We start from the raw sequence: 27940 nt of genomic DNA on the forward strand, positions 1-27940 counted from the left end.
TAAAGTGCTAAAACCTCTTCTCGGGGATGGCTTATAACTCAATAAAGGAACAAATAAGAAGGTCATTACTGGCATGTCGTGCTCCTCACTAGAGATGCTTAGTTGTGTAGCGCTGCTGGATGGGCGTGGAAGCTTACTGCCAGTAAATAAATAAATAACTAAATGAATAATTAAATCAACCGGCAGCGATAGGTCAAAAGTGTGAGTTATGTCATTTTGTGTCAAAATTCTGACACAATAACCCCACATTATTACTATCTCGAATTTTCTAGTTACTTCTGAGTAGAAATGTCAAGACTCCTGAGTGGAATTTCACAGAGAGGAAGCAGTAAGTGAGGCTGGAAAGAATCACATCAAGCATCCAGAAAATCACCAGGGGCCTCCCAGGGTTGTGTCCTCCTCTCTCCTCTCCTCCCAATAAGCAAACCTCAGAAGACCCGTCTGGTAAAATCGTGAAGTTCACAGATGACATGTCATTAGACTCATCGAGGATGGTGATGAGCGTGCATAAAGATGTGGGGTTGAACGGTACTGTGTGTGCTGTAAAATTCTTCAGATTTCTGGGATCCACAGTCTCCCAGGATCTTAAGTGAGGACAGAGCAGAGGATAGACTTCCTGCACCAGCTTAAAGGTCAGCCTGGCTCAGGAGCTGTTGATCCAGTTCTACTCTGCAATAATCCAGTTTGATCTCTGCTCATCCATTACTGGTTTGGATCAGCCACAGGACTACAATGGTCTACAACGGAAAGTCAAAAATTCATTGGTGCCAACTTGCACTTCATGCGGGACTACATTGCAAACCAATGACACGTTGGACACAAACTGTTCCAACTGCTCCCCTCTAGGCGCTACAGAGCACATCAGGCCAAAACAACCAGACATCTGTACAGTTTCTGTCCATAGGTCACTCACATATTGTCTACTACTAAAAAACCCACCGTACCTGCTACTGAACCAAAGCATGCATAACTCAAAATTTTGTGATATGATTCCAATACCTTGACTTGCTCACGGGAAAGAAAAATCATTGAAAGAAATATAACGAAACATGAAAAAATATATTTTCCATAATTTGTTAAATATGATGATATTTATTTTTTATGAAAATATGTTTCATAAAATCTGTGGCACAAACAAGCTAGAGTGATAGCGACGGAAAAAATAAATATTTATGTCAATTATTTAAAAATATATTTTTATTAAAAAAAAAAAAAAAATCTTTCCATAAACGGATGCAATTCAAACTTATCCTGTCTGGTTACTGTCCGGTTGTAGTACACAACCCTGACCAAACGAGGGCGCTGTTTACGCTCTGTGTGTACGTCGTGTGATCCTTGAGGATATGGTGGTGGATCAGCAGCCAGACAAGACAGCAAGATAACAGCACAGCATACAGCTTAATGTCAAGGACTTTGGAGAGGAGATAAACATATGCTACGACGATTATTAATTAAATCCGGGTTTTTGTGGCAGACCACGAGAGGGAAGCAGATTCTGCTGTAACCGCTGTGTATTTGGAAAGAAGACCTGAGGAGGAGCTCTTACTGGAATCGCTTTGCCTTCTCGCTAACTAGCTAATATGCAACTCTGCGTGTGAATTTGCACGAAAACAAGACTGCTGGATATAACAAGCCGGGGCTTGCATTGACTCCCCTCCCCTTTCCTTTCTCATTGTGATATCCACCTGCTCACATGCAGCTAAAGTCATGCCGGTCTTTCGTCTTGCAGCTATAGCCGGTTAGCAAACTAGCTCGGAGGCTCGGCAGGTGAAAGCCGGGCACGCAGCGCTTCGGTTCTGCGTGAGACATAACGCCATGCCGCTGGTTGAAAGAGGCCGATTCGTAGAGCTGACTTCACCGAGCTAACGCTAGCTGCAATTAGCAGGCCGCTGCAATCATCTTCAAGTCAGCTAATTACACAAAGCCACAGGTGAACGGTGGAGATCACCTTTCGCTTTCTTTCTTTGCTGTGCTTACTTGTATATAAGCTCCATCTGCGGGGTGAGCCAATACCCAGTAATCTGCTAATCGGCTAGCCCTTTAGTTAGACAGTAGCGTTAATGCAAAGCCATTTGTAGCGTTTTGGTTTTGCTGTTGTTTACATTGTTAAGAAAAACAGACTGTTTTCTGTAGCTTACAGCTAGCTCGGGTGAGTGATAAGGCTGTTTGTAAACGTGTGTATATATATATATATATATATATATTTTTGTTTCACTAATACACGCAGTTTGATACTTGTGTATTGAGTAATTTGCACTAGATAGCCACATGTACATCACTACAGATCATATTCACTTTGTGGTGGCTTTATTATTTTTAAGCATTATCAGTGAAAGCAAAGTGAATGAGCAGTACTCATTTGAATGGGGTTATTTAGTCTGGGATCTCTGCTGAAGCCTCCACATGTAAACAAGTCTGAGTCAAGTGAGTGTCAGGTTCGCATTAGTATTTCTTTTAACTGCACGTAATCACCGAATATCCAGTTAATCCTCTGAACGTTATTTATCCATGTTGAAGCAGTTACTTTAAACCTGACACAGACAAAAACAAAAAACAGCAACAAAAAACCCAAAAATGGGATGTTGTTGACCTCCTGGAGCATAGCCAGACATATCAGCCCATTCATTCATGATTGATGATCTTTGTGGAAGTAGGTTGTCCTCTATCCATTTGCCACTAATGTGAGACCTCAGCACCAAGCCACCAACGATCTGTATTTAATTTTAACCACTAATGTAAAGGGGTGAAGACAAACCCTGGGGAGATTTGAGCGTTTATAGTTTTAGCAGCACTTTCCTTTAAATCCTACTGAGCCTAAAACTGGAACCACTGGTGTGAAACATGAAGAGCACTGTGTCTGATCTAAACCCGCAGCCCTGTAGCGTGGAGATCTGATCAAAGCGCAACAGAAAGGCTCATTGTACGGACTGATAGTTGAAGAGGAAACGGAGATCATGGTGGTGATAACAAAAGCAGCCCAGTGACAGCTTTGAATCCCACACCAGGAAGCAGAGGAGTGTCTATAAAGGCTGCAGATATGAGTCTCCGCCAACCCACCTCCACGCTGGACAGGTAGGAGCCTCACATCCGCTACACCCAGACAGTTTATGTGGGTAAAGGTATGCCTCTTTACGCCTCGCTAAAAAAATGTGGTATTCCCAGGTGAGCATTGTTTTTATCTGATGGATGTGCAGTGAGGCCACCGGAAGAACAGCTCAGACGGCTTGTTGACTTCAGGAAAAAAAGCAAAAGATTGCACAATAATGTTCATTTATGTCATTCAATCTGCATCTCCTCTAATAAAACACTGGATGTAGTGCACCCCGTCTTGTTTGTTAATGTCACCACTTTCACCATATATCCCTGCACTGTGTGATCGTCTTTGTGATGCATCTTTGTTGTTTATCATGTGTCTTTCCTCTTTCTCCTGCTGTATACTGTTTTCCCCGATTTGCACGTGCCCATTACCTCCCACTGCTGTGTCTTTGTGTGTGTCATGTGACGGCAGGGCAGCCAATAAGACAGACAACCAACTGTTCAGGTAGGACAGCTGCCCGGTGGTCGCTCATGTCAGGGTTTGGGGGTTAGTGAAGCCTACAGATTGTACAGCTGTGGCAGCAGATTTCTCAGCGGTTGGCTGCTTGTTTTTTTTCACAGTGCTTTGGAGACATTAGGAACCCAAAATACAAGAAAAAAAACATTTTATGACCTCGTTACGTGCACGATCCTTACATGAGCACTTAATTTTAAGTGATAAAGAAACACTTTGACATCTTTATCTAAATACTGCCGTTTTGTCAAAGCCGCTGCTGCAAGTATAGCTCTGTGCTATGCCTATGTCATAAGAGCTAACCCTTCTGATACCCCTCAATCTAACCTACAGCCCCAATGTTCATGACCCTGGAGATATAACTACATGTGACCATTGACCAACGCATGCAGGTTTAAATGATGGCAATGGTGTTCACCACCTGTGTAGGTGCTACGTAGATTAATTGCAGAAGTCTCAAATCAAACACCAGAAATTGAGAGGGTTCCTACTCTTAATTTGTCAGGTATGGAGTGGAGTGAACTTGCATTACTGGGTAGCTTAAGCCTCGATTATACTCGTGGTCATGGACACGTACACAGACAGCTGGAGACACCACAGCCGAATATCATTTATGCTATCCTTATTTGAAGTCCACCATGTGGTGCATGTGCATAGTTGGTGCATTTAAATATCCATCCATCCATTTTCTACCGCTTATCTGGGGCCATATCACAAGGCAGCAGCCTAAGCAGAGAAGCCCAACCACCTCCTGTAGCTCATCTGAGTGAACACTGAGGTGTTTCCACACCAGCCAAGAGATGTAATCTGTCCATGGGACTACCCAGGGACATCCTCCTGGTAGAGCACTCCTGGAACACCTTAACAGGAAGGATCCTGTTCAGGTACCCGAATCATCTCAGCAACTCCTTTGTTTGTCAAGGTTATGCTGATAGTGTCTCCTAAGGCACGTTGGTCCGGGGTGAGCTACCTTGCCCAGGATAGATGTACCAGAGCCCTGTAATACCTGGGATAGGCTCCAGCCCCCCTGAATTGGATAAACAGAAGAGCATGGTTGGAAGGATGTAAACCACTGAGTGAAATTAAAGTGTTCAAGTGAAACTACTCAGAGTAGGAAAACAAAGCAAAAGGCTTCTAGAAGGACATGAACTGCAGTGATGTTGGTGATTTTTGCCGTCTGCTGCAGACTGTCGCAGTTTAAAACAAAGCTGTTCCACATTGGAGCAAATCCCCACATTGGAGTAGCCAAAACCAGTTTGATTTGAGAATTAGAGACATTCTCAAGATAATTTTTTTCGTTCAGATTTCTTTTGTTTCTGTTTTCTGATCACCTAACCCTTAAGTAACTGATCGTTTCGGTGCTACTTGCCTATGTGAGGAGCTCTATCTGTCCTGATCACAGCACATTTCTTTGGATTTAAAATGACCTTTGTTTGAATTATTCCCTTCAACCTTCCATCACACCCCTTCATATAAATATATTCCTTGAAGTCATGGCTGCTTTCAGTGTTTACAGTCTGTAATAGTCTGAAGGGCATAGTGATGGTTTAAGCAGCCTGCCCTCTCCCTCAGTCTGTTTCTCTCTGTTGTTTTCTCCGTCTTATTCTTTATTCTGACTTTCTGCTTCTTCCCCCCTTCTCTGTTTCTTCCTTCTTTCCTGTCATGCTTCGCTTTCAGCCCTTTTGCCGCTTGGTGAGTTTTCCTGTCAACTGCTATCTTGTCTCTTCTCTGCTATTCATACACTTATTACTGTTAATACCACAGCAAATATAACCGTGTGCCTCCATTGAATCTCCTTTTCTCTCTTCATTTTCTGCATTCCTGGCTAAGCTTTTTGGCCTGTTCTCTGACTTTTGATTTCTCCTCCACTGACCCTCATGTTTTTCATTTATTCCCTTCAGAGCTTCCTTGTCCCTCCCAGAGCGTTTCCTAAATTGGCCTGTTCAGTATCATGCCATACTAAAGTCTCTTTCTGTTTCTCGTCTTTCGAATCCAGGATCAACAGTTTGACAATTGGGGACTCGGAGCGTAAATCCTCTGGCCCTCAGCAGAGAGAGCCAACGGCAGAAATCATTTCTGACAGTACAGGTAACTGCGACTTATGATGGGTTATTTTTAGTTGCCGTTATATTCTTGTTTCATTTAATGTCATCCCGCCGCTCATTACGGCTTCTTCTTCTTCTCCCCCAGGCACTGGACTTGTGCACAGATGTGTGGTCGTGCAAAAGGACCAGCTGGGCTTCGGCTTCACCGTGTGTGGAGAGAGAGTGAAGCTGGTACAGAATGTCCGACCAGGTGAGACAGAGATGCTGCGCCTGCGTTGTCATAGAAACGTAGACAGTGTTAAAAGGTGAACGCAGGTGCAATTACATCACCTTTTGGGTTTTGAAGGCTCATTGAGCATCGTTGCCAACCTCACCTTAGTTGCAAAACCCAGAGAGGAGTAGAGGCGGGTCTGACTGTGAAACAGCACCCTCACTGGCTAACAGCTTGTGATTGACATGTTGTTAGCCAATGAGTGAGCAGATAATACTGCAGATAATTGCCCTTTTTAAACGTAATTTAGTGAAGATTTGTTGTTCAGTATGGTAAACTGAGTCCTTCTCACACACTCAAACACGTTATGCAACACGCCACAGCCCCACCCATTCATAAGTGGACTTTTTTCTATGCTTAAGTGTTTTCAGGCTAATATTTACTCACATTCACGCCCAAGAGCAACTTGGGGTTAGTATCTTGCCCAAGGATGTTTGGCATGCAGACTGGAGCAGGGATCAAACCACCAGCCTTTATGATTAGTACATGACCTGAGCTACAGCCATCCTGTTATGATGACCCAAAACGAGTGACTGAGACCGTAAACTCGCCAGGATTGTGTTTACAGAATCCAGTTTCCCATCTGTGAACATTAACTAGCATTAAATGAATGCGATACAACAAATAACACCATCTCATTTGCTAATATGCCAGCAGCAATCAGTAGTTCTATTGTTGTAACACCACTTCGGGCTTAACGGCGGCAGTAGCTCAGCTCCAAGGACGGCAAAGTATCCTTGGAACCACGAGGTGCTCTCTGATTCGCTTATCAGAGTGAATGTGATTGAATTTTTGATAGATGGAAGAACAGTGTTTGTATGACTTTGTGTGAGTGAGGCATGTCACTGTGGATTTCTACGAGTCATCACTGTAAAGAACGCTTGTTCAAATGCAGTCTGACCCACGTGCTCTGGTTGGTGACGGATTACAGCCGTGCTGACTATGTGTGAGTTAAATCGTCCTTTATCCTTTGCATGAGTTTGAATGTATGTTTGTATGGATGCTCTTCAGGTGGAGCAGCAGTGAAGGCTGGTGTCCAAGAAGGGGACAGAATCATAAAGGTTTGTACTGCTTTCCATGTCACTGAATGTGGGAATCTGTGCTTTTTGTTCCTATTCAATAGTAACATTACTGATTCTGTCTCTCTTTCTGCTCAGGTGAACGGCTCGTTGGTTGCCTCCATGTCCCATCAAGAGGTGGTAAAGCTCATAAAATGTGAGTATATGTTTGGCTTTAGTGGTTACATGTTTTTGCTTTTCTTGTTTTAACCTCATTCTTTTATCATTTATCATTTCAAAGCTGGATCTTACGTCGCACTTACACTACAAGGGCCGTCTCCATCAACCACCTCCTTGCCCTTAGAGCCCCTCGCCACTGATCACACTCTTAATCAAAGATCATCTCTGGCTGGGGAGGCTGCACCTCCTCCACCTCCACCCTTGCCCTCTGGACTGAGCAGCACCCCCTCCCAAAGGATCACAGGACCCAAACCACTACAAGTACATGAAACTTTCAGGACTGATATCTAGTCGGTAAAGCTTACTTACCAGCAGAGTAAACGTCAGTGATTTACAGGGTTTTTTTGTGTGTCACACTCATTTTTTAGGACCCACAAGTACAAAAACATGCGACTCAGATACTCAGGAAAATGCTGGAGCAGGAAGAGGCCGAGCTGCAGGTATCCATGCCACCTGTGCTATTTGTTTATCGATACATATCAGTGAGCTGCCCGTGTTGCAGAAAAATCTAGTGCATGCTGTCTCCCGTTATCACCGTGTACTTGAATAAATATTTTTTTAAGCTCCTTTGGCCTGTTTTGCTTTTGGAATACTAGTTAAGATAAAGTTGTGTGGATAAAATCTGCTGTTTATAACCAGACGGAGACTGACTTGATTTGCAGGACTTGATGGATGAGCAGCTGAGGAACCCGTCGCCATTGCTGGAGGAGCGAATTGAAAGCGCCAAGAGGAGAGCTCACCAAGTCAGAGTCAAGATTCAGCAAGATGTGGTGAGGCAACCCGGCTGTTTTACTCTATTACAGTTTCTGTAATCGCTGAAAAGCTCCTGTAACATTCACTTAATGATCTTACTAGGACAGAGCATACACTAAGACACAATAAAAAGAACAAACCATATTACTAGAAAGGCAACATGACCAGATAAATTCAGTTAAGTTAAAAAAAAAATGTTTTCAGGGGAAACATCAAACAGAACGATCTGACTAACATGCTTGGTGCTTTTTTCCATTTGCATCAGGGACATAAAACAATGTCATTCTTTTAAATTGATTTGCTGCTCTAACTGTGCAGTATTGCTCTCATGAAAGACTTTAATTCCTATCCTGCAAACCCTGATCGATCCCCAAAAATGAATTAATTCTATCATAAAGGTAATAAACAAGCATAACTTCTGTTTAAAGCTTGTGCTTCAAATCCATTTAACTCGCTTTATTTTTGGTTCGTAGGAGGGAACGAGGTCAGAATCTGTCACAGGCTACTTCATAGCAGGAGAAGGTTTGTATCTGTGGGTCTTTGTAAAGCTTCACAATATACAGTGCTGTTTAAAAGTCTCGAGCCACGCGTCATCTTTCTTCTTTCTTTTTTTAAAGAGGAGTTGAGCAACAGGCTTTCTGAAAGTCTTTCAGAGCTTCTATTTGGACTTGTCTGCTTTTTCACTCATCTTCAGTCCAGTCCTTGTACCTGACCATTTTCAGAGGAATGTTTATTTTTTTTAAGCTACTTAACAAATAAGCTGTGTTAAGAATGAAAAAGGAAACTAACTGTAAACTGAACCTAACTAAAAGTGACAAAGATAACAGTTTGACTGACAGAAGATTGTATGAGTCCCATAAAGATATTAGCCGGAAACTTGGCGATTCTTCGCGTTGTGTGCAGTGAGTCATTAAAAAAAGTTTCTAGAGTAGATGAGCGGTGTCTTAAAGTCGTGCCATTAAGAATCCAGTGAGGTGAGGGTCCTTAGTCATCTATAAAACACAGTGGAGGCTCTGTCATGGTGTGAAGCTGGTCTTTTGCACAGCACTCTGTGTGTCTTTTAAGCTTTATTCACTAAAAACTTTAATGATAGATTTGGTTGCTTCATAATCGGTTTCAATTGATTCTTTGCTTTCACAGGGCGACAATCAATAGACTCCAGTGAAGGAGACATGGAGGTAGGTGCCACAATCTCTCTTTTAATAAGCTTGTTTGTGTGTGCTTGTGCATGTGCACTCATCCCGTCCCGCTCGTCCTTCTTCATTCCCTCCTTCTCCTCGTCCTCCTCCCCAGGCCTTTGAGAGTCCCCACTCCTCCCCCTCATTTTCCTTCAGGACCCCCCTGCACCGGCGCCAGACGTCCGACATATCCACCTTATCTGATTTGGTGAGATTGATGCACATATTCACTGCAAAGACTTTTTCCTCTTTCTGCTGCTGGAGGCACACAGGACTAATGACTGAAAGAATCAGAGGATCATCATCACACGATTAAGATAAATGTGTACTGGAGTGGTAGGAGGGCATGCAGGTCGAAAAGAAAGGAAAAAAAAAGTGAGAGAGGGAGACGGAGAAAGGGCACCACGTTAATGTATCACTTTGGAAATTTCAGATTTAGTGGTGTCATGTGATTGTTACCAAACCAGGCTGAATGTTATTAATCACTTTTATAGAGCAGAGTCAGTAACTGAGGAGACGATGCTGTATTACACAACATTTCCAGTCTGTACTGGGAGTCTGCGTTCGTACCTGCATGTTCTGCATGGTTCACTGTGACACGCCGACCCTTCAAGGCAACGGCTGCTTTCCTTCTCAGACATTCAGGCTGTCGCTTCCTGCCTGTTTCTGCCGTGTGGCACTTTGATTTGCCCTTTCCTTTCAAATGCACCAGACAGTCGCTGAGATCATTTTTCAGCATGAATATATTCATTATTTATATCGATCCCTGCACATGAATTATGTGAATTAAAATGCACATGTGTGTTTTCCAAAGTATTTTCCGTTTTCTGAAATCTGTGTGTCTGTTCAAGGGTGGAAAGGCTCAGATCATCGGGCCCGAGGAGGAAGATGAAGAATATGACGGCTATGCATTTAATGAGGTGACATAGATAGATGGATATAATTTTTTTTTTTTTTTGGAAGATGTCTCTTCTTTTTTGTACATTTTCCACCAGTTGAGCATCCCTTCATATTTTTCCCATCTTTCTCTCAGATGGACGGTCCATACCAAGATATTGAGCTGTTAAAGGCACGACCAGCACACATGGCAGTGTTCATGAGATATGTCTTTACCCAGCTTCTGGATCCCAACCCTCTGGTCAGTTTATATTATCTTTTGCACAAGGTTCAGTAAACTCCCCATTTTCCCAAAATTTGAATTTTATTGCAGTTATGTCATGTTTCAGACTTTAAGAGGAGGTTAAATGTGGGACGACACTCGAGTTCATATGCGTGTGAAGGCAGATAAGCAAATATTTGTGGCAATACAGTTTAGCTTTTTATTCAAGGCCTCCAATTTTAGTAGTTCAAAATGTTTCTGATAATCCAGAATCTTATGTATATTTCAATTAAATTGGTGCATGTCAGCACTAAGTTACACAAACGCACGTGCATGTCTGTGTTTGATTTCTTACTTTCATGGTTGTTTTCTGTGTTTCTGCATCAGCTGTTCTACCTGTCTGTGGAGGCTTACCTCGGCTCCCTTCCTAAAGATGCCCGCACTCTTGCACCTCAGATCTGCTCCCTGTTCCTGGAACCAGATGCTGTATGTAATGAGTCTAATCCTGTTATCCCTGTATTAACTGACTGGTGATGATGGTACCACAATTATCGTGTGTGCTTCGGTTAAAAAGGACTGACTCTATATTTTTACCATAGAGTAACTGTAAGAAAGAAAACATGTGTGTTTTTGGTTACAGCCCCTGAAAATTAAAGTACGAGAGGAGTATCTTGCTGATATCGGTAAGTGAACTAAAAGCGCGTGTTCGTGTTTGTGTTGATGTATCCAGTCATATACAGAATTTTTTGTTTTGTGAAAAAGCCTCCAAAAGTCAACCTTTACCACATTTCATTAAGGTAAATTGGCGAAATGAAGGTCTTCAAACTGTAGCATCATGTTTGTGTGATGTAAGAATTGTGCAGGCAGTGAATTCACAGCAACTCAGTGAGCGCCATTCCTGCCTCATGTCGCCTACCCACTTCCTGCTCAGTGCCAGATGTGGGAAATGTTATTAGGAATGCCTGCTCAACTGTTATTAATGCAAATATCAAATTAGCCAGTCGCATGCCAGGAAGTGAACACATTTAGGCATGTAGACATGGTTAAGATGACCTGCTGAAGTTCAAACTGAGCAGCACAGGAAGGTTTAAGTGACTTTGAGTGTGGTGTGGTTGTCGGAGCCAGATGGGCTGTTCTAAAAATGCTGATCTGCTGGGATTTTCCCACACAGCCATCTTTAGGGTTTACAGACACTGGTCTGAAAAAGAGAGTGAAAATGCCTTTTTGATGCATGATGACAGAGGAGAGCGGCCGGGCGGTTTTTAGCTAATGGGAAAGCAACAGTAATGCAAATAACCACTCATTATAATCAGGGTTTGCAGAAGAGCATCTCTGAACACACAGCGCATCAGCAGAAGATTGCAATGGGAGAACAGCAAACTCTGACTGTAATTCATGCAAACTCAACAAAATTGGACTTGAGAAGACTGGACTGGATGTGGCCTGGTCTGATGAGTCTCTGTGGACATCATTTCACTGTGGACCAAAATCTCAGAGGAATGTTTCCAGCTCTTTGATAAATCTGTGCCATGAAGAATTAAAGCAGTTTTTAATGGAAAAAAGGGGTCCAACATGGTAGCAGCAACATGTACCTAATAAAGTGGCCAGTGTGTCTCTCTTCCCCCAGTGATCCACCAATGCAGTGCATCTTTTGCCCACAAGGTGGAGCCTGCCAAACAGTTTGAGAGTAGCTAGAGTAAATAAATAGTAGTCATCAAATTTAAAGGTTCATGTTATTCTGTCAAAGCAAACATGTTATTTATTATTATTATCAATATCATTATTATTATTATTAAAAATATTAGTTTGATTTTGCCTGCTGACTAACTGTACGCTTTGCTATTATGTCCATTGTCTCATAAGAAAATCGACTTCATGCTCAGGAGGACATCCGGGGACCTCTGTCTGAGCTGCAGCAGCTTGTGCTGCCAGAAATCCAGGACCAGCTGCAAGACTACAGGTACATCACAGAGGATTCATTTTGTTTGTTTATTCAGTGGAAAACATTGTTTTTAAATCCGAAGAAGAGTTTCTCAGAGGGTTACATTAACCTCGTGTCCGTGTGTTTCAACAGGAACAAGCAGATGATGGGTCTCGGTTCTCTGTTTGGAGAAGGAGACCTGCAGCACCTTGATGGAGACGCTGTGAAAGAGAAACAGGTGGTGGACAAACAAGTCACCGCCCTGTGGGAAATACTGTGAGTCTGTCTGCATTTATCGTGGTATTTTAGCCCTAAACTGTAAAGTTTAAACCACATCGAGTTCAAAGTGAAGGCAGCGGTTTGTTTTTGTTTGATCGGCTGATTCAGCTTTCTGTGTTGCTGTGTCCAATTAAGTTTATTTACTCGTGCTCTCACCACACGCGCACACACAGACTGAGCCAGGTTTCCCTAGCGACGCCGTCAGTTGTTCGGCGTCCAATAAAACTGTTATTACATATCAGTAAAGCTATCATGACAAAGGTCATCATCCCGGCCACTCTGGAAAAACCACATGACATTTCCTCCTCTCACGTTATACACACACAGAAGCTGCTTCCCGTCACATGACTGTGGCTCGGTGCTGTTTCTTGCGTTCTTATTTGCACCTGAATAAAGTGGATTTAAGTTTGAGGAGCTCTTTGGAAAAGGGATTTTTGTCGTGGAGGGAGTTAACAACGTTTTGTCTCTTTGTCTTCCTGCTGCAGATCAAAGCACGAGGAGGACAGAAGGTAAAAGAAGAGGCTCGCCTGTTGGAGTGAAATATAACAGCTACACCTGCATTAGAAATTTCCTAATTCTTCAAACCTTCTTTTCTGGTCTCTGCTCTTCACTCCTCTCCTTCAGTTCTCCTCTGGCTTCAGCTGTGATCCTCTACCTGCGTCATTCTGGGATCAAGCCTAGAGACTCCAAGGTCTTCCCCGGCCTGACCACAGAGAAGGACAAGTGGATCACTTTCTTAAAGTCCAAGAAGGTAAGAATGGAAACTTGCCTTTTATCTTGTCACCTTCTGCAGCTGTAATCATTAATGTGACGGCGTCTTAAAGAACAAACAAACTTGGAGAAAGTGAAAAGGACCTGGCCTGTGATTTTCTACCACAGTATTAGGTACACCCTACTGCTACCATGTTGGACTCCCTTTTGCCTTCAGAGCTGCTGTAATTCATCATGGCACAGATTCAATAAGGTGCTGGAAACATTCCTCAAAGATTTTGGTCCATGTTGACATTCATTGACATTCAAGTCATTGTCACGACAATATCCCCCCACACCATTACACCACCAGCTGAACAGTTAATACCAGGCAGGATGGATCCATGCTTTTGTTTATGCCAAATTGAGACCATCCAGATGTTGCAGCAGACAGGAGTGACACCAGGTGTGATCTTCTGCTGCTGTAGCCCATCTGCTTCAAGCTTTGAAAGAGTTGTGCATTTAGATATGTTCTTCTTCATATCTTAGTTATAATGAGTCGTTATCTAAATTACTCTGGCCTTCCTATCAGCTCACTCATTCTCCTCTGACCTCTGACCCATCACTGAGGGACTTTTGCCCGATGAACTGCAGCTCACTGGTAGTCAAAACAAAGAGCAGCCTTTCTTTCTCATTCTGAAGCTCAGCTCAAACTTCAGCAGGTCCCGACTATGTTTACCTGCCTAAATGTACCGAGTTGCTGACGTATGATTGGCTAATTTGTGTTATCGAGCTGTTGAACAGGTGTACCTAACAAAGTGGCCAGTTTCTCTGCATTGATTGCATGATATTCATTTTGATGTGACTATGTGTTTTCCAATTTTCTCTCTTAAAAGTTGTTGTTTGTCGCACTCGATCTCAGTGACTGAACTCAGACCTCCTCTCCACAGCTGAGCGGTACCAAGAAGGAAAAAGATGGAGAGGATAAAAAGAGAAATCCCATCCTGAAGTACATCGGCAAACCCCGGACCACATCCCAGTCCAGTAAATTAAACAGCACAAACACTTTAGAAGAAGCTTTTTAAATCATCATCCAGGCCCGGCTCATGGTCATGCTTCCTGCGGTCTCTCGACATTGTCTAATAACGGCTCCTGTCAGTGTCAGCTGATGGTTCGCTGACACACAACAAACAGCAGCATGCTGACACACGTGACCCTCTCACTCATTCTGCTTCTATTGATTCCTTTTTGTCCTTTGTTCGCCTTTTAATTGATTTTTCCTGGTTTCATGCGTTGATTTATGGGATTTTCATTGTGTCATTATTCTGATTTTTATTGTTGTTTCTGTTTGGCTCGCTTTGATTTTGTAGCATTCCATGTCCCGCTGTCACCCACCGAAGGTACTTCACTTATAATTTCACTTTTAATTTTACCCTTTTGTGCAAATTTAATTTTAAGAATCATACCTGGTGATGGATTTGAAATTTTTTTTTGTTTTTGTTTTTTCATCAACCGTTTCTCCTTGTAGTGTGTGTGTGTGTGTGTGTGTGTGTGTGTGTGTGTGTGTGTGTGTGTGGGGGGGCGAAAGAAAGGAATGTTATTTTATTATACCATTAAAGTAATGAGTAACGTTTGTATTGGCAGTCCGGCCTGGCAGCGTGCGGAACATCATTCAGCAGTTTGAGAATAGCACCGAGACCGGCGAGGAAGTCAGCGACGGCGCTGACCCGCAAAGGCTCTCCTCCAGCAGCCTCGGGGATGAAATGGACAGGTAGCTGCGCCTGCAGTATAAGTTCACAGCCAGCTGGCAGCAACTGAGCGAAGCAGACTTTGCTTTATTGTTTTTGTTGGAAGTGGTTAAACTGATTTAGCCTTTTGGGTTTGCTTTGTGCGCTCTGTCCCCACCAGCCCTCTACCAGTTCGCCTGGCTCGCAGCGAGTCACTAAAGGCTCAGGGAGAAGGGCGACGGCGGGGCGGCACCTCAGGAGCCGAGTCTGTGCCCCGCTCTCGTAGCGATGTGGACATGGAGGACTGCGCAGATGAGAGGGACGGGCCAGGCCTGAGGCCTCTGCAGCACAGCGCCTCGTCCTCTGCATCCAGTAACTCTGCACGGTAAAGATTGACCAAGCCAGACCTGTCGGGGTGCTCAAACACCAACACACGCACCTTAGCAGCCTTAAGGCAGGAGCTGAGGTCACTTTATTTGAAGGAGAGACTTTTGATCCCCTGAAGCACATGTAAATAAAGTTTTTTGCCCCTGATTTGACCCTGAGAATTATAGGTTTTCACCTAGTGCCGTCTTTCTCTCCACTCTCTCAAACTCAGGTCTCTAGAGAACCCTACACCCCCATACACCCCTCGGTCTAGACGCAGGTGAGTTAAACTGTTGTCACAGTAGATGGACAGGGCAAAGGAATAAAGATATGGACATTTGAAGATGAAGTTGGGTTCACAAGCAGGAAAATTTTTACTTTGATCATCTTACAGTACTAATACATTTTAAAAGAACTATTTAGACATGGAGTTACAGAGATGATCGTGGATTCACGGCTGATTATTTTCTGTTTGTCTCTTCGTGTGTCGTCCGCCACTGCTGTCTGCCCATCGCTCCATCTCTCTGCGGGTACACGTCGGTCCGCCTCATCCACCCGTGTTTCTGGATCCCCGTGTAGGAGCGTGGAGTCGCCGCTGGCCCTGCTACCCGATGCTGCAGCGCTGGAGGATGACGTGATGGATAGTAAGACCTGGCAGGAGACTGTTACCCCTCAGCTCCTTGCAACACTCAGCCCCAGTGAGGTTGATAGACAGGCTGTCATATACGGTAAGAGCTACAGCATTTAATTCTCAGTACAATCAGCAGGTTTTAATTTGCTTTTATTTCCTAATACACATCTCTCACATATGCGAGGTAGTATGACCCTTTCCTCTTTCCTCATGTGGCCTCATCCTGTTCAGAGCTGTTCACCACTGAGGTGTCCCACCTGCGAACCTTACGGGTCCTGGACCAGGTTTTCTATCAGAAGATGAGGACTGTCCTGAACTCTGACGAGCTGGCCTGCATCTTCCCCAACTTGCCTCAAGTCTACGAGCTCCACGGTCAGTGTTTGTCCACCATAGCTGCTAAAGGCCTGTGAAAGTGTTTATACACAGGCCTGGTTAGTGACATTTTAATCAATACAAGCAAGAAAATGGAATAAAGATTGATGTTTGGATGTCTTCATATTAGTTAGATGAGTTAAATATGAAACGTATCCTGTGTAAATGGAAATCCTCCCTTTTTAAGAGCCCTTTGCTGTCCTGCTGTGTCTGTTTGCACACCCGGTGTGTTGTACTTTGAGTTGCTTTGTGTTCACTGCTCTGTGTTGCTAGGTAAACGGCAGCTTTTCTATATGTTTGCTGAGCCTTTATTTCGAGCCATGTAGACACTCGGTGTTAGACCACTGTACTCCCTCACTAAGGGGAAGCTTTGTCCTGATTCTTAAAAATACCCCGTGTGTTGTTTTCATGATTAATTTAAACATTTCCAGGCTTTGATGTTCTTTGTTGCTTTTGTGTCTCTCGTTTGCAGCGAGTCTGTGTGAGGCGATGAAGAAGCGAAGAGAATCGCCGATTGTTCAGGACATCGGGGATGTGATGCTGACCAGGGTTTGTTTTGCTCCTCCCGTCTCGATGGCAAGTAGAAACATGTTTTCGTGCTCCATATTCAGTGTGTTTACAGTTTGTGTGTGTTTGTAGTTTGAAGGGGCAGCCGGAGACGAGTTTCAGGAACAAGCATCCCAGCTGTGCTGCCAGCAGTCTCAGGCTCTCGAGCTCATTAAGAGCAAACAGCGTAAAGACCCTCGCTTCGCTCACATTATCCAGGTACACACACACACACACACACACAGCCTCTGACAAAACATGTAAAATATTCATGCAACACACACTTTGATGCTCCTTGTGCTTATTAAAGCTTTATGCAGTGAACACATCATTTTAAAAAAGTGTGTCATTTACTCACAGTTGACGACAGAAGTGTGTTCATGTGTGTACAGTTTGTCAGATTGTTCAAAACTGTGTCACCTTACAATAACTGCACTTCTAAGTTCAACAGTTCAGATTTAAAAGACCAAAGTAAAAGTCACACAGTCGGAGGGGCTGTTGTTTTTACTGGGACTAAAATATTTTAACATTTCATACTTTGTGTGTTTGCCTTCATTTTTAATGACATGGTCTCTTTTGGCACACAGGAGGTCAGTGTTGCATCATTTCTAGAGTTTTGCTTCCTCCCAGCTGCGTTTTCTTTTTCACTGTCTCAGCTCATAGTCTCTCTATTTTTTGCTTCGTGAGAGGACATGAATTCAAGCTTTCCTGTTGGGTATTGTTATGTTATAACACTCCTTACAGAGGAATCTTAGAAGTTCTGTAGCCGCCGTTAGGCTCTTATGATTTAAATGTAGTTTTTCCCAACATCCTTTGCTCTCGTGAAGCCCTGCATCTTCACACTCCCACATCTGTGCTTTCCTGCCGGGATTATACATTCACTGTGATAATCCTGAGCAAGTTCACACCGAACGTACAGGACGCCGTCTTAGTCTGAAGCAAGCCTTCGTTGTTTTACCACAGTGAGAAAGCAGCGAGCAGGAGGTCGTGTCTGTGGCCGCAGCTGCAGTGGTGCACATGCAGGTTTTTATCTGGCTGCTGATCTTTCTGCTTTCTTTTTATGTCTTTGTGTGAAATCTTTGCATTTTCCAGTTAATTTTTCAGGAAGCAAACATGCTCTGTCATTATCATCAAAAACACAGCGGCCACTTTATTAGGTATACCTTGCTAGTTTCAGGTTGGCCTTCAGAGCTGCTTTAATTCGTCGTGCCACAGATTCAATAAGGTGCTGGAAACATTTCTCCGAGATTTTGATCTGTATTGACATGACAGCATGACGTAGTTGCTGCAGTTTGTTCTTCCACTTAAAGCTGCTCTATTGAACTGTGATGTGGTGACTGGATGTGATTTGAGTGCAGTAAACTCATGTTCAAGAAGCCAGTTTGAGATGATTCAAGCTTTGTGACATGACTTGTTGTCCTGCTGGAAGCATCCATCAGAAAATAGGTACACTGTGGTCATAAAGGGATGGACGTGGACGAGGCAGCCTGTGGTGTTTAAATGATCAGTTTGTACTGAGGGTCCAAAGGAACCAGATGTTCACAGTCCCTTAAATCAGTTTGAGCTTCAGTAGGTCATCCTGACTGAGTTGCTTCCGTGTGATTGGATGATTGGTGACTGATTTGTGTTGAGGAACAGTTGTTATTAATTGCTTTATATCTGTGATATTCGAGGGTGCACTAAATAGTTCTGTGTACAGGATAGTTATTATACCGTGTATATGTGTCATAGGTGTAATAAAGCGTATAGTTGTGTTTAAACATGACCGCGTTGTTTTATTTGTTCAGGAGTGTGAGGCGAGTCCTCACTGCCGCAGGTTACAGCTCAAAGACCTGCTGGTGTCAGAGATGCAGAGACTCACCAAGTACCCGCTGCTGCTGGACAAAATCGTTAAATACACAGAAGGTGAGGAAAAGCAGATCCAACATAACCCTGACCACAAACTGAGCTGTTGCTAGGAACCATGATCTTATTTGTTTTTGTTGATTTTAGCGGGCTCATCAGATTTGCCCTTGCTCCAGCGAGCGCACGCGTGTTGCCGAGGGATACTGCAGAGCGTCAATGAGGACGTTAGGGAATCGGAGCACCGGCAGCGCCTCAGCGAGTACCAGTGCAGGCTGGATGCTGCTCCTCAGTTCAAGGTGGCGTACAAGTTTAAAACTTTATTTTTCTTCTGATTTTTAAATGACAACGATTCATTTTTGATCTGTAAATGTTTCGCTTCGTTCTTGTTTCACGCAGAATGTGGACCTCACCACGAAGAGAATGATCCATGAAGGTCCTCTCACCTGGAAAGTTAACAAAGAAAAGCTGATAGGTGAGCATCGCTGTGGTCATTATGTCTCATCAGTTTAGTTTCAGGCCTTCTAACCACAAATATCTGCATTCCTCTGTCAGAGATCCAAGCGCTGCTGCTGTCAGACTGCCTCGTCCTCCTTCAGAAGGGCCCGGACGACCGCCTACAGCTGCGAAATCATTCCAGCAGATTGGGTGGAGGCGGGGGAGGCAGCGGTGACAGCAAGACCTCTTTCAGCCCTCTAGTGAACCTGGCGTCGCTGCTTGTTCGCCCGGTAGCTACAGGTACGCTCGCAGCCTTTTGTTTCTCTGTTTTTGTAATTTTAAAATAATATTTAATTACCTTTTTTTTTTACAAATTTTATTTTTTATTTCTGTTTTCTCTAGACAAGAAAGCTCTTTACATCATCAGCACCACAGATATGCAGATCTATGAGCTGGTGGCTGCAACAACATCCAAGAAGGAGACGTAAGCTCTTTTCTTTGATTCATTCACATTTACCTGAGGAAACCTGTGCTGTGCTGCACTCTTCACTTAATTTAAAATGTCTTAACTTCTTCTTGTTAAACAGCTGGAAAGATTTACTGGAAAAGGCCATCTCTGCCGCCGGCGGATCGTCACCTCTGATGAATCACAGCTCGATACCCATGTCGTGAGTAGATTTGATTTGAATCATTTCTTTGATGAAATGTCCTGATTAGACAGTGAAAAAATTGAACTTTTCTGTCATTTAATTATGTAACTATCACTTATTTATGTTATTGTCGCATGAGTGGTCATGTTTAAGCAGGAAAAGCTGTCAAACTTTACCAAACTTAAAAGTGCAGAGTTCACATGTTCCAAAACAGTCCGACTGGCAGGATTGGAGTCTTTGGTGGGCTGATTCTGGCCCGCAAGCCTTATGTTTGACATCCTTGTTTTAAACACAATATGATGATCTGTATGTTCTTTTGATCTGTTTATTTTTAATCCAAAAATATGCGTCATACTCTTTATTCTTCCTCCAGGTCCCCGAGTCTACGCAGTTCTTCCCCCGTCTCGACTGGCAGCAATGCCTACGGAGGTAATGACCACGCCGCGATCGTCGGCCTCAGATCTGTAAACATTCTGCAGATGTTTTAAAAACCTTTCTCCAACTTCGCTTTCTCCCAGATAACTCGATGACGGAGCAGTCAGACTCCACGGAGACTCATTCCAACAGCGACGAGCCCGCGATCTCCCACAGTACGCCTGTGGACCAATCGGAAGCTTTGCTCAAAGGACAAGGCGTGGCGGAGGCCGCTCTGCAAGACGGTGAGAGCCTCCGAGTATTTTACGTTGGATTCTGTTTCTTCTGATTGTGGAACATAAAAAGTAGAAAAGAAAGAAATCAAACCTTTAAACCTGAATCATCGCTAATCCAAAATTCATCCCTTTTAAAAAAAATTTACAGTTGAAACCCTGCGGCAGCTCATATTACAAGATTTCGGAGAGGACTGTTGGAGCCACGATTCAGATGATACACCCACCAATGAGACGGCCGCTGAAAGCAACTCATTCACAGAGAGGCAGCGACCGGAGTCTCTGGAGACGGTCCTCAGCTGCTGCACCGATGAATGGGAGGCGGAGCCAGAAGAGCTGCTGCTTGCAAAAGCACCCAAACCTCAGGTTGTGAGGAAAGGTAAACACAGCCTGGCTGCCGAGCACCCGTTTTTTCATGATTTTTTTCAGCAGCCGCTCACTCACGATTGCACTAAATTCTCAGATAATTAAACATCTTAAGCTATAATTTGCACCTTTTTCCCCCAATGAGGTGACACGTGGTCACTGTCATCTGCTTATATGACATCTGGGTGTGAATAATGGCCGCCGTCCTTTGCATGTCTTCTCTCTCACGCACTTTATCTTCTCGCTGTTGAGAACGTGACGGCACACTGGTTGCTTTAGTTCAACTCTTCACTCCTTTACACCTTTCAGTGCACTCCTCTTTTGTCACAAGTCTATCCTCTGTGTGCGTAGCTGTGGTTGCGGGTCCTCCTCCTTCTTCTTCTTCTGTCGCTGAAGACATCACTGATGATGTCACCCTCCCCTCCAATCAGTCATCCAAGTCAAGAAGCGAGGCCAAAAAGCAGGGTAATGCTGACCGACCTGGTCCACAGCTCTAGTTTTTTTATAGGTGTAATAAAGAATATAACATCTGATGTTAGCGGTGTTGATTTTACTCTCTGTTCATTCACTAAAACACTTCTTGTTTTGTTACACCTCTGCGATTCAGGAAATACCTTCTACCTGGTCATGCCCATAGAACAGGGCGAGAGCGTGACTGAAGATCTCAACGACCCCCCTACACCCACCGCCAGCCACTTCCCTCCACCTGTAGAGGAAATGACGTTGCCACAGACGCAGATGGAAGAGGAGCCGGCAGCCCGCGGCCCGGAGGCCAACCAATCAGAGACTATGCAACTAGAACAGGAAAAAGAAACAGGCCATTTGCAGGCTGCGCAACACACTCACGTAATCAGAAACGTGGATGAGATTTTTCACACGATTGAGGAGCTGATGACCAAGTTGCGCCACCTGAAGGTGAGTTTTGTGGAAAAGCCGGCGACAAAAAAAGCAACTGGCGCAAGCTGTTATTCTGTCTGTGTCAACTGGCAACTCCACACCCCCGACCATGTTCAGTGTGTGGTTATTAGACCTGAGTAACAGCAGAAGATTAGATATTATATGCTTTAAGAAGCTTTTAAGAAACAAGAATCTGAAGAAAGAGGGAAAAATGTGCATAATCATCAGCAGTTAATCTTCAGTCTGTCCAGTAAAGAAACATACATCATTGTGAATAGGTTTCATTTGCTTTGGTGCGAATGAAGGTGATGACAGGACACCTGTCATAGCCTGTCATAGGACGTTAGTCCAGGAACATAGGAGCAGCACTCCTGCATAATGACCTCTAGGGGGTCACTCGGGTGGAGGTTTGTGACCAAACTTTAGTCAGACTATATTGTAGAGACTCAAGGGCCCAACGTCATTCAACGTCCCAGGATACCCACTGAGTCGGTCACTTTGCTTGTTGTAAACAGACGGTGTCATCACACAGTTACTTCTATTTTTGCTCACCGTTAAGGCGCAGTAAGCAGCTGCAGTATTCTCCTGAAAGATAGGTGTCGCCACTCACACAGCATCACCCCATAAGCACTGATATAGGAAGAGAAGTCATTTTTTTGAAACTGTTGCAGCATATCCCTCTGCGCAATCTGACGATCTCTGAGCTGCTTTACTGATCTATCATTTAAACGGTGGTTAAAAACCGACATGATCGTACACTGGTGTTCCCCAGAACTGAATCCAAGTGAGAAACCCTGCTGTCAATGAATTATACAGCATGTCAGTAAAGAGTTTCAGCTTAAACATTTAGTTGACCAGGATAAAACCTATGATTTAAGTGGTCACTTACTTGTTTATGAGCAGTTGTGAACTTACTTTAAAGCCACATCGATATGATGACTCCTGTGTAGATAAAAACAAGCTTAGTGATTTATTCATTCAATTTTCTTTACACAAAATTAAATGTGGCACACATCACATACCAGAAAAAAGTGTGTTTTCTAAAACTGTTAACTCCTTTGCAGGAGATAGAGAAGGCCCACTATAAGCTTCTGGAAACTCTCAGAGAGTCCTCCATCAGTCAGGAGTCTGAGGACCAGCAGTGTCGCTCGGCAACCGTCTCCAGGACGCCGTCTCTGGATCGTAGCTCAGGAGATGGTGAGCACGCACTGAATTTGCAGCTTGAACTTTTACATATTGTTGGCCTATGATAGCAACTTCTCCTCTTGTGCTACTAATTAATGCTTTCATCCTTCAATCACACCAGGCAAAGAGAGCAGACCTGCGGAGCCCAAAATCCTGTCGACTGGATTCTGATGCGGCTGCATGGTAAATCCATTTGCAGTCGCTTAATCTTGATTGGCAGTCTGACGTAGCTATCCACTTAGACCCGGTTCCACTCACCCATCAGCCCCGCGTGCACCAGCCTGTGGCGCAGAACATCAAAAAGCCCGTCACCATTTCTTTGTTTCTGTTGCCCTGATATAACAGGAAGGTGAACTGACTGATCGAGGTTTCTGAGCTCAGTAAGCGCAGAATGAACGGAGTCCACGGAAGTTGAGGAATAAATACGAAGGAAAGGAAGAAAAAAGCAGAAGACAAGTTGACTGTGGAAGAGAGAAGTTGGAAAAATTGAAAGTGGAAATGTGAGCAAGTTTGGATATTTGTGAAGGAAAGAAGTGTTCATGTAATGCTTTTGGAGAACTGGTTGAAGGAACAGAGCAGCAAAAATGTTTAAATGTTAATTTAAAGAAGAAGAAAAAAAAAATCAGAGGGACCCGTCACCCCAGCACTTTACCCACAACGCACCTGTCTGTCATGTACGTCCTCTACAGCGGACAGATCAGGGACTGAAGGATTCAGGCTTCATTTAGGGAGGGTGGGGTGGAGGGCTGAGACTGCCTCCTGATGGGGTCTCCCTCCCCCTTCGCTGTTTGCTTTACACCGACTTCACCTGCCACCTCGGCCGAAGGACTGTGTCTATATAATTCAGGTTATTTGCACTGGGTAAGGAAACACACACACACGAGCATAGCCGAACTCTCATTCATCTCCTACACCGACTGTGGAAGAAACTCTTAATTCATTTCGTTCACACGCCTTCTTTGAAGCAACAGGAAGGCTTTCATCAATGCAACATGTTTCACATTTTTGTATTTTGGAAACAGTACTACGCTGTTTACTACTCAAAATGCTGGCAGGTTTTATTTTCAGCGCCGCTTCAGGGGCGCACAGGGATCTCAGCGGTTCTTACGTGCTCAGCGGATTCATGCAGTTGCTCGACCGTGTACAGCTGTTGGAACGTTTTGGGGAGATTTACAGTATGTTGAGGTGAGACTCAAACCTGGGATGATTCAAACTTAAGAAACTTGAATTTTCACCAAGAACCTGTTGCCAAATAACCAGACTGGCGTCGCCTGTCTACACTTTAGGGTTTAACTGTGCATCCCTCTCTAGTGTTTTGTGTATATGTGTAGTGACCCACCACGGTGAATACTGTGAACCAGCAACTTCTACCCATTTAATATTAAACCCATAAGTAGTGTTTATATCCTCCCAGGCCTACACTAAGCCATGAAAACGACTGCGCTCCACCCCCACTCCAAGCACACATCCACTTTGAAATTGTGGAAGATTAAAAGCTTTGTAAGAACCTTCTGACATTTTATGGGAAAACACTCAGTTTCGTTGACTTAGCAGGCGGTTAGCGGAGCTTAGCATCAAAACTGGAAGCTGGGCTTGACCAAAAGTAAGCAAACCCACCTGCTAGCACCTCCAAGAGCCAATTTTCACATCTGAACTCAGCACAGCATTGGGAGAATCAAGTCAGGATCGTTGTCCAAATTAGTTTGCCTTTTCTCACATGTAGCGCACAACGGGATATTTTCACAACTTGAAACACTCAGTCTGGACTTAGTGGGCGCTACCTGGTTTGCAGATATAGTAAATGGGATATGTGGTGCTCTCTAGTTAGCACACTGTGAACTATTTGGATTATTACCTACTCTGTTCTCACTGAGCTTAGCAGGTGGGTTTGTTGCTTCTGGGAGGAGCCAGACTGGCTCTTTCAAGTCCTCATGCTAAGCTAAGCTGGCTAGCTGTTAGCTTAAGTTCTGTATTCAAAGCACATACGTGAGACTGGTGATGGTCTACACATCGAGGTGTGTTTCCCAGAAGTCAGGCCGTTCCTTTAACTATTTTTGGGAACATATTTAGGATTGTTTTATTGCTACTGACATTCAAATTTTTTGTTGAACGCCTTGTTTGAGGCACATCTAACCAGCAATGACTGACACTAAAGCCAAGTGATTTTTCTCTATTCTGTCCTTTTTCTCTCAAACTACATCTGTCTGGTACTAATTCTAATACACGGCAGGACAAAATGTGTATTTTAAACTGCAACTAAATAGCAGTTTAAGTGTTTTTTTTTTTTTGTTTTTTTTTGTTTTTTGTTTTTTGCCTCTTTAATGCTCATCGCGCTGGGCAGAAACACACCGCGCTGAATTTGATTTGAGCTGGTTTCAAATACTAACTGAGGAGTGAGTAACCCTGATTACAAGCTCCATAACTAATCCTAACACTAAACTGATCAAAACCAGGAGCAGATTCAGTCGTTCGCACTGTCAGATTCTGCCATTTGAACGGATGTTTCACTGCCCAGTGGAAGGTTTTTGCTCTTCAGCCACCAACACTGTGTAGGAGAACGTGTGACTGTCAAATCACACGTGTACAAAACATTAAATGCAAATTTTAAAAAAAAGAAGAGAGATGATTAAAGCAGCGTTACTTAATGCCAGGATGGCTGATTTTTCTTTTCACAGCTGTATGAAATTTGTGCTAAAATGTAAAAATGTTTCACCAAAGTGATTTTTTTTTTTTTTTTAACTCCAGAGGTGTTTAAGGGAACACGTTTTTTTGTTTTCTTTATTCACATTTTGGCGGCTGAGTTTCAAGCACTTCAGACCAAGAGACTGACATTATTACTATTAAACTTTAAAATCACTATTTTTAACACCTTTTCACATCGAGCTGTCAGCACACAGTTTTCACACTCTACATTTTATTTATAATTAAAAAACAAACACAAAGCACCAAATGGTCTGAGCTGGTTGAATGCTAATCTTTTCTTTTCTGCACATCTTTCGGTGTACTGTCCTCTTTGTTCCTCCACAGCGTTTTCTAATTCCTACCTCTACACTTTCCTTTTAGTGATTTCCTTATCATTTTTACGTCAGCGCCGCAGCCCTAATGGCTGGAAAGAAGCTAGAATTGATTCCATTGTTTAAAAAGAAGAAAAAAAAAATCTTGCACAGACAAAACTTCCCTGCACAGTGCAAACTACTGTATGCATAAACACATCAATAACTATCATCTCATTCTTTATTTTTGTGTCTTTTTTTTAAAAAGAAGAAATCTTGTTCACATGTAATATAGAGATCAACCCACTTGTTTTATATACGTTAATTTTTTTTTCTGTAAAGCGTTAGTCATTGTATTTGATTTTATTTTTGTAGATATAAAAAAATGATGTATAAATTATTTTCTTCTCCTTTGTTTTTAAAATTGGTGAGATTGTTAGCTGCACAGAAGGAAAAAAGAGCTCATGTCTCAGATTCATGTGTTTTGTGAGATTAAAAAAAGAAACTGGTTAAAGAGGACTGGCGTGCATTGTGACTCTTTGATTCAAATATATTTTGTTGTGCCGTCTTGTTTTGTTTTTCTTCTCTCTAAACTTCGACCTCTCCTGTATCTGCAGATCAGCCACCTTAGTCATCAGTTATAAATATTTTCCTGGCATTTCTGTCTATCTTTCATGGAACAGAAAGTAGGAAGAGACGATGTAGGAGAGCCCTCGTTTCCGCCCCCCCCAAGGAAAAAACAAAACAAAACAAAAACCCATATTTTAGGTGTGATTGTGATAGATTGTAACTGAAAAAGTTAGAAAAGTCTGACTAGTGCGTTTTTTTGGCTTAGAAACCAGATTATTAAAAGATTCATGGACAAGACAGGAAACATAGTTTCAAAATAAAAGCATGAATGAGAGTTTCTAAGGCTTTCTTGGTAAATCTGCTTTTCTGTATTATATGGAAACGATATAAAAATGCAGTTTCCATGTTAAGAGGTTGTAAATAAATAATCAGGTGGCTGTGGAAATACATCCAGGGAAGTTTTTAAGGTTTTTGCGAATATTTTCGCATTGTCTTTGAGTTTGAAAGTTCAGTCTTATTATGAAAATCCCTACCGGAAGCCGAGAATACACTCCAACTGTGCCGGTTCAGTACGTGCGTACGAGACCCCCCTCACAGCGGGACACCGCAGAAGTAGATCGGGGATGAGGTCTGACCCGCAGCCTGTTGTTGATGTTCGCTGGGGGGATTTTATTAAAGAGAAAAGTAAAACAAAGTGTGCGCACAGCGGAGATTCAACATTCACTCCTGCTGTTAACGAGCGAGGAAACTGTGGACAGATGAGAGAAAGTGAATTGGAAGCGTTTGGAGTCGCTTTTGTTGGACACTCTGCCCTCTGGCACCGCTGCTGCTGCTAACAGCGGCTCTTTGTGCTGCAGGCTGCCGCTTTTTCCTTCAGGGAGAAAGGTAGGACCTCTGGAAAAACCTTCCTGCAGGTATTACAGTAGTTTATTATACATGAATTTCTCCAGCACCACAACACTTGATAGAAGCTGGTGCTCAGCCTCTCATCCGTGGACTTTTACGCACAGTGTGCTTAAGGACGCACTTTGCGCCACGCGTGTGGGTAAACTATTTCACTATCGTGAAATAAAAGACTGGTGACCAACTTATTTGCTGTTGGTCACCAGTCTGCTGCTCACAGCAGCATCACTTCAGCCTGCATGCTCTGCTTTGTTTTAACACCGATTCTCTTTGACGCTTAAAGTAAAATCGCGTTACGTGCAAACCTTCCCTGGAAGCGCCTTCACATCTATCATGTCAGCTGTTTGAGTGTTTGTAGAGTCCTGGATTATTCAACTACTCTGTTTAGGGTTGACTCTTGGAGTGAGGACAGGAGGCAACCCACACCTCGCTGGCTCACTGCCACCCGGAGGACAGGAGACCCCTGTGAGTCACAGAATTAGACATGAGGCTAAACAGCGACAGAGAGTTAAAAACATCCTAAACTGATTTAAAAAATACAAAGTTTCACCTGCTGACAAATGCATTTTATTTAAACACGAGTGGAAGGACACATAGTGATATGAAGGCAATGAAAGCTTTTTAAAAATGCAAATCCACAGATAGTTATCTCTCAGCATCAGCAGAAGTGGACGCTAGTAAACACTGACGACAACAACAACTTAGGACTTTGAGGCAGGCCTCTTAAATTCAAATTTAGTTTAAGTGCTGGCAGTCCCCTTTCCACACTGCACGTGGAAAATC

At 43.4% G+C, this 27940-nt stretch overlaps 1 protein-coding gene across 2 annotated transcripts; it reads left to right on the forward strand.

Moving 5' to 3' along the window:
* The first annotated feature begins 1328 nt into the window (after positions 1–1328).
* On the forward strand, positions 1329–26046 carry arhgef11 (Rho guanine nucleotide exchange factor (GEF) 11). 2 transcript variants are annotated; one of them, XM_085349473.1, is made up of 41 exons: positions 1329–3072; positions 5547–5638; positions 5741–5845; positions 6878–6927; positions 7024–7081; positions 7166–7365; positions 7473–7544; positions 7767–7874; positions 8331–8379; positions 8998–9035; positions 9151–9243; positions 9887–9955; positions 10069–10173; positions 10522–10620; positions 10775–10817; positions 11998–12094; positions 12209–12331; positions 12820–12843; positions 12959–13085; positions 13975–14068; positions 14395–14424; positions 14669–14795; positions 14933–15136; positions 15350–15397; positions 15697–15845; positions 15980–16120; positions 16593–16669; positions 16760–16885; positions 18454–18571; positions 18659–18807; positions 18908–18983; positions 19064–19246; positions 19349–19430; positions 19534–19614; positions 19970–20025; positions 20115–20255; positions 20395–20622; positions 20961–21074; positions 21217–21524; positions 22571–22703; positions 22813–26046. In XM_085349473.1, the coding sequence occupies exons 1-41, from the start codon at positions 3038–3040 to the stop codon at positions 22860–22862; spliced, it is 4302 nt and encodes a 1433-aa protein (XP_085205599.1). In that variant the 5' UTR covers positions 1329–3037; the 3' UTR covers positions 22863–26046. The 2 variants fall into 2 exon arrangements, with proteins under 2 accessions (XP_085205599.1, XP_085205600.1); XM_085349474.1 differs by lacking the exon at positions 9151–9243.
* The last annotated feature ends 1894 nt before the right edge of the window (positions 26047–27940 follow it).

The sequence above is a fragment of the Diplotaxodon limnothrissa genome, linkage group LG3 (genome assembly GCF_057381915.1).
Source record: "Diplotaxodon limnothrissa isolate DT_005_m linkage group LG3, D_limnothrissa_male_GT1.1, whole genome shotgun sequence".
Taxonomy (NCBI): domain Eukaryota; kingdom Metazoa; phylum Chordata; class Actinopteri; order Cichliformes; family Cichlidae; genus Diplotaxodon; species Diplotaxodon limnothrissa.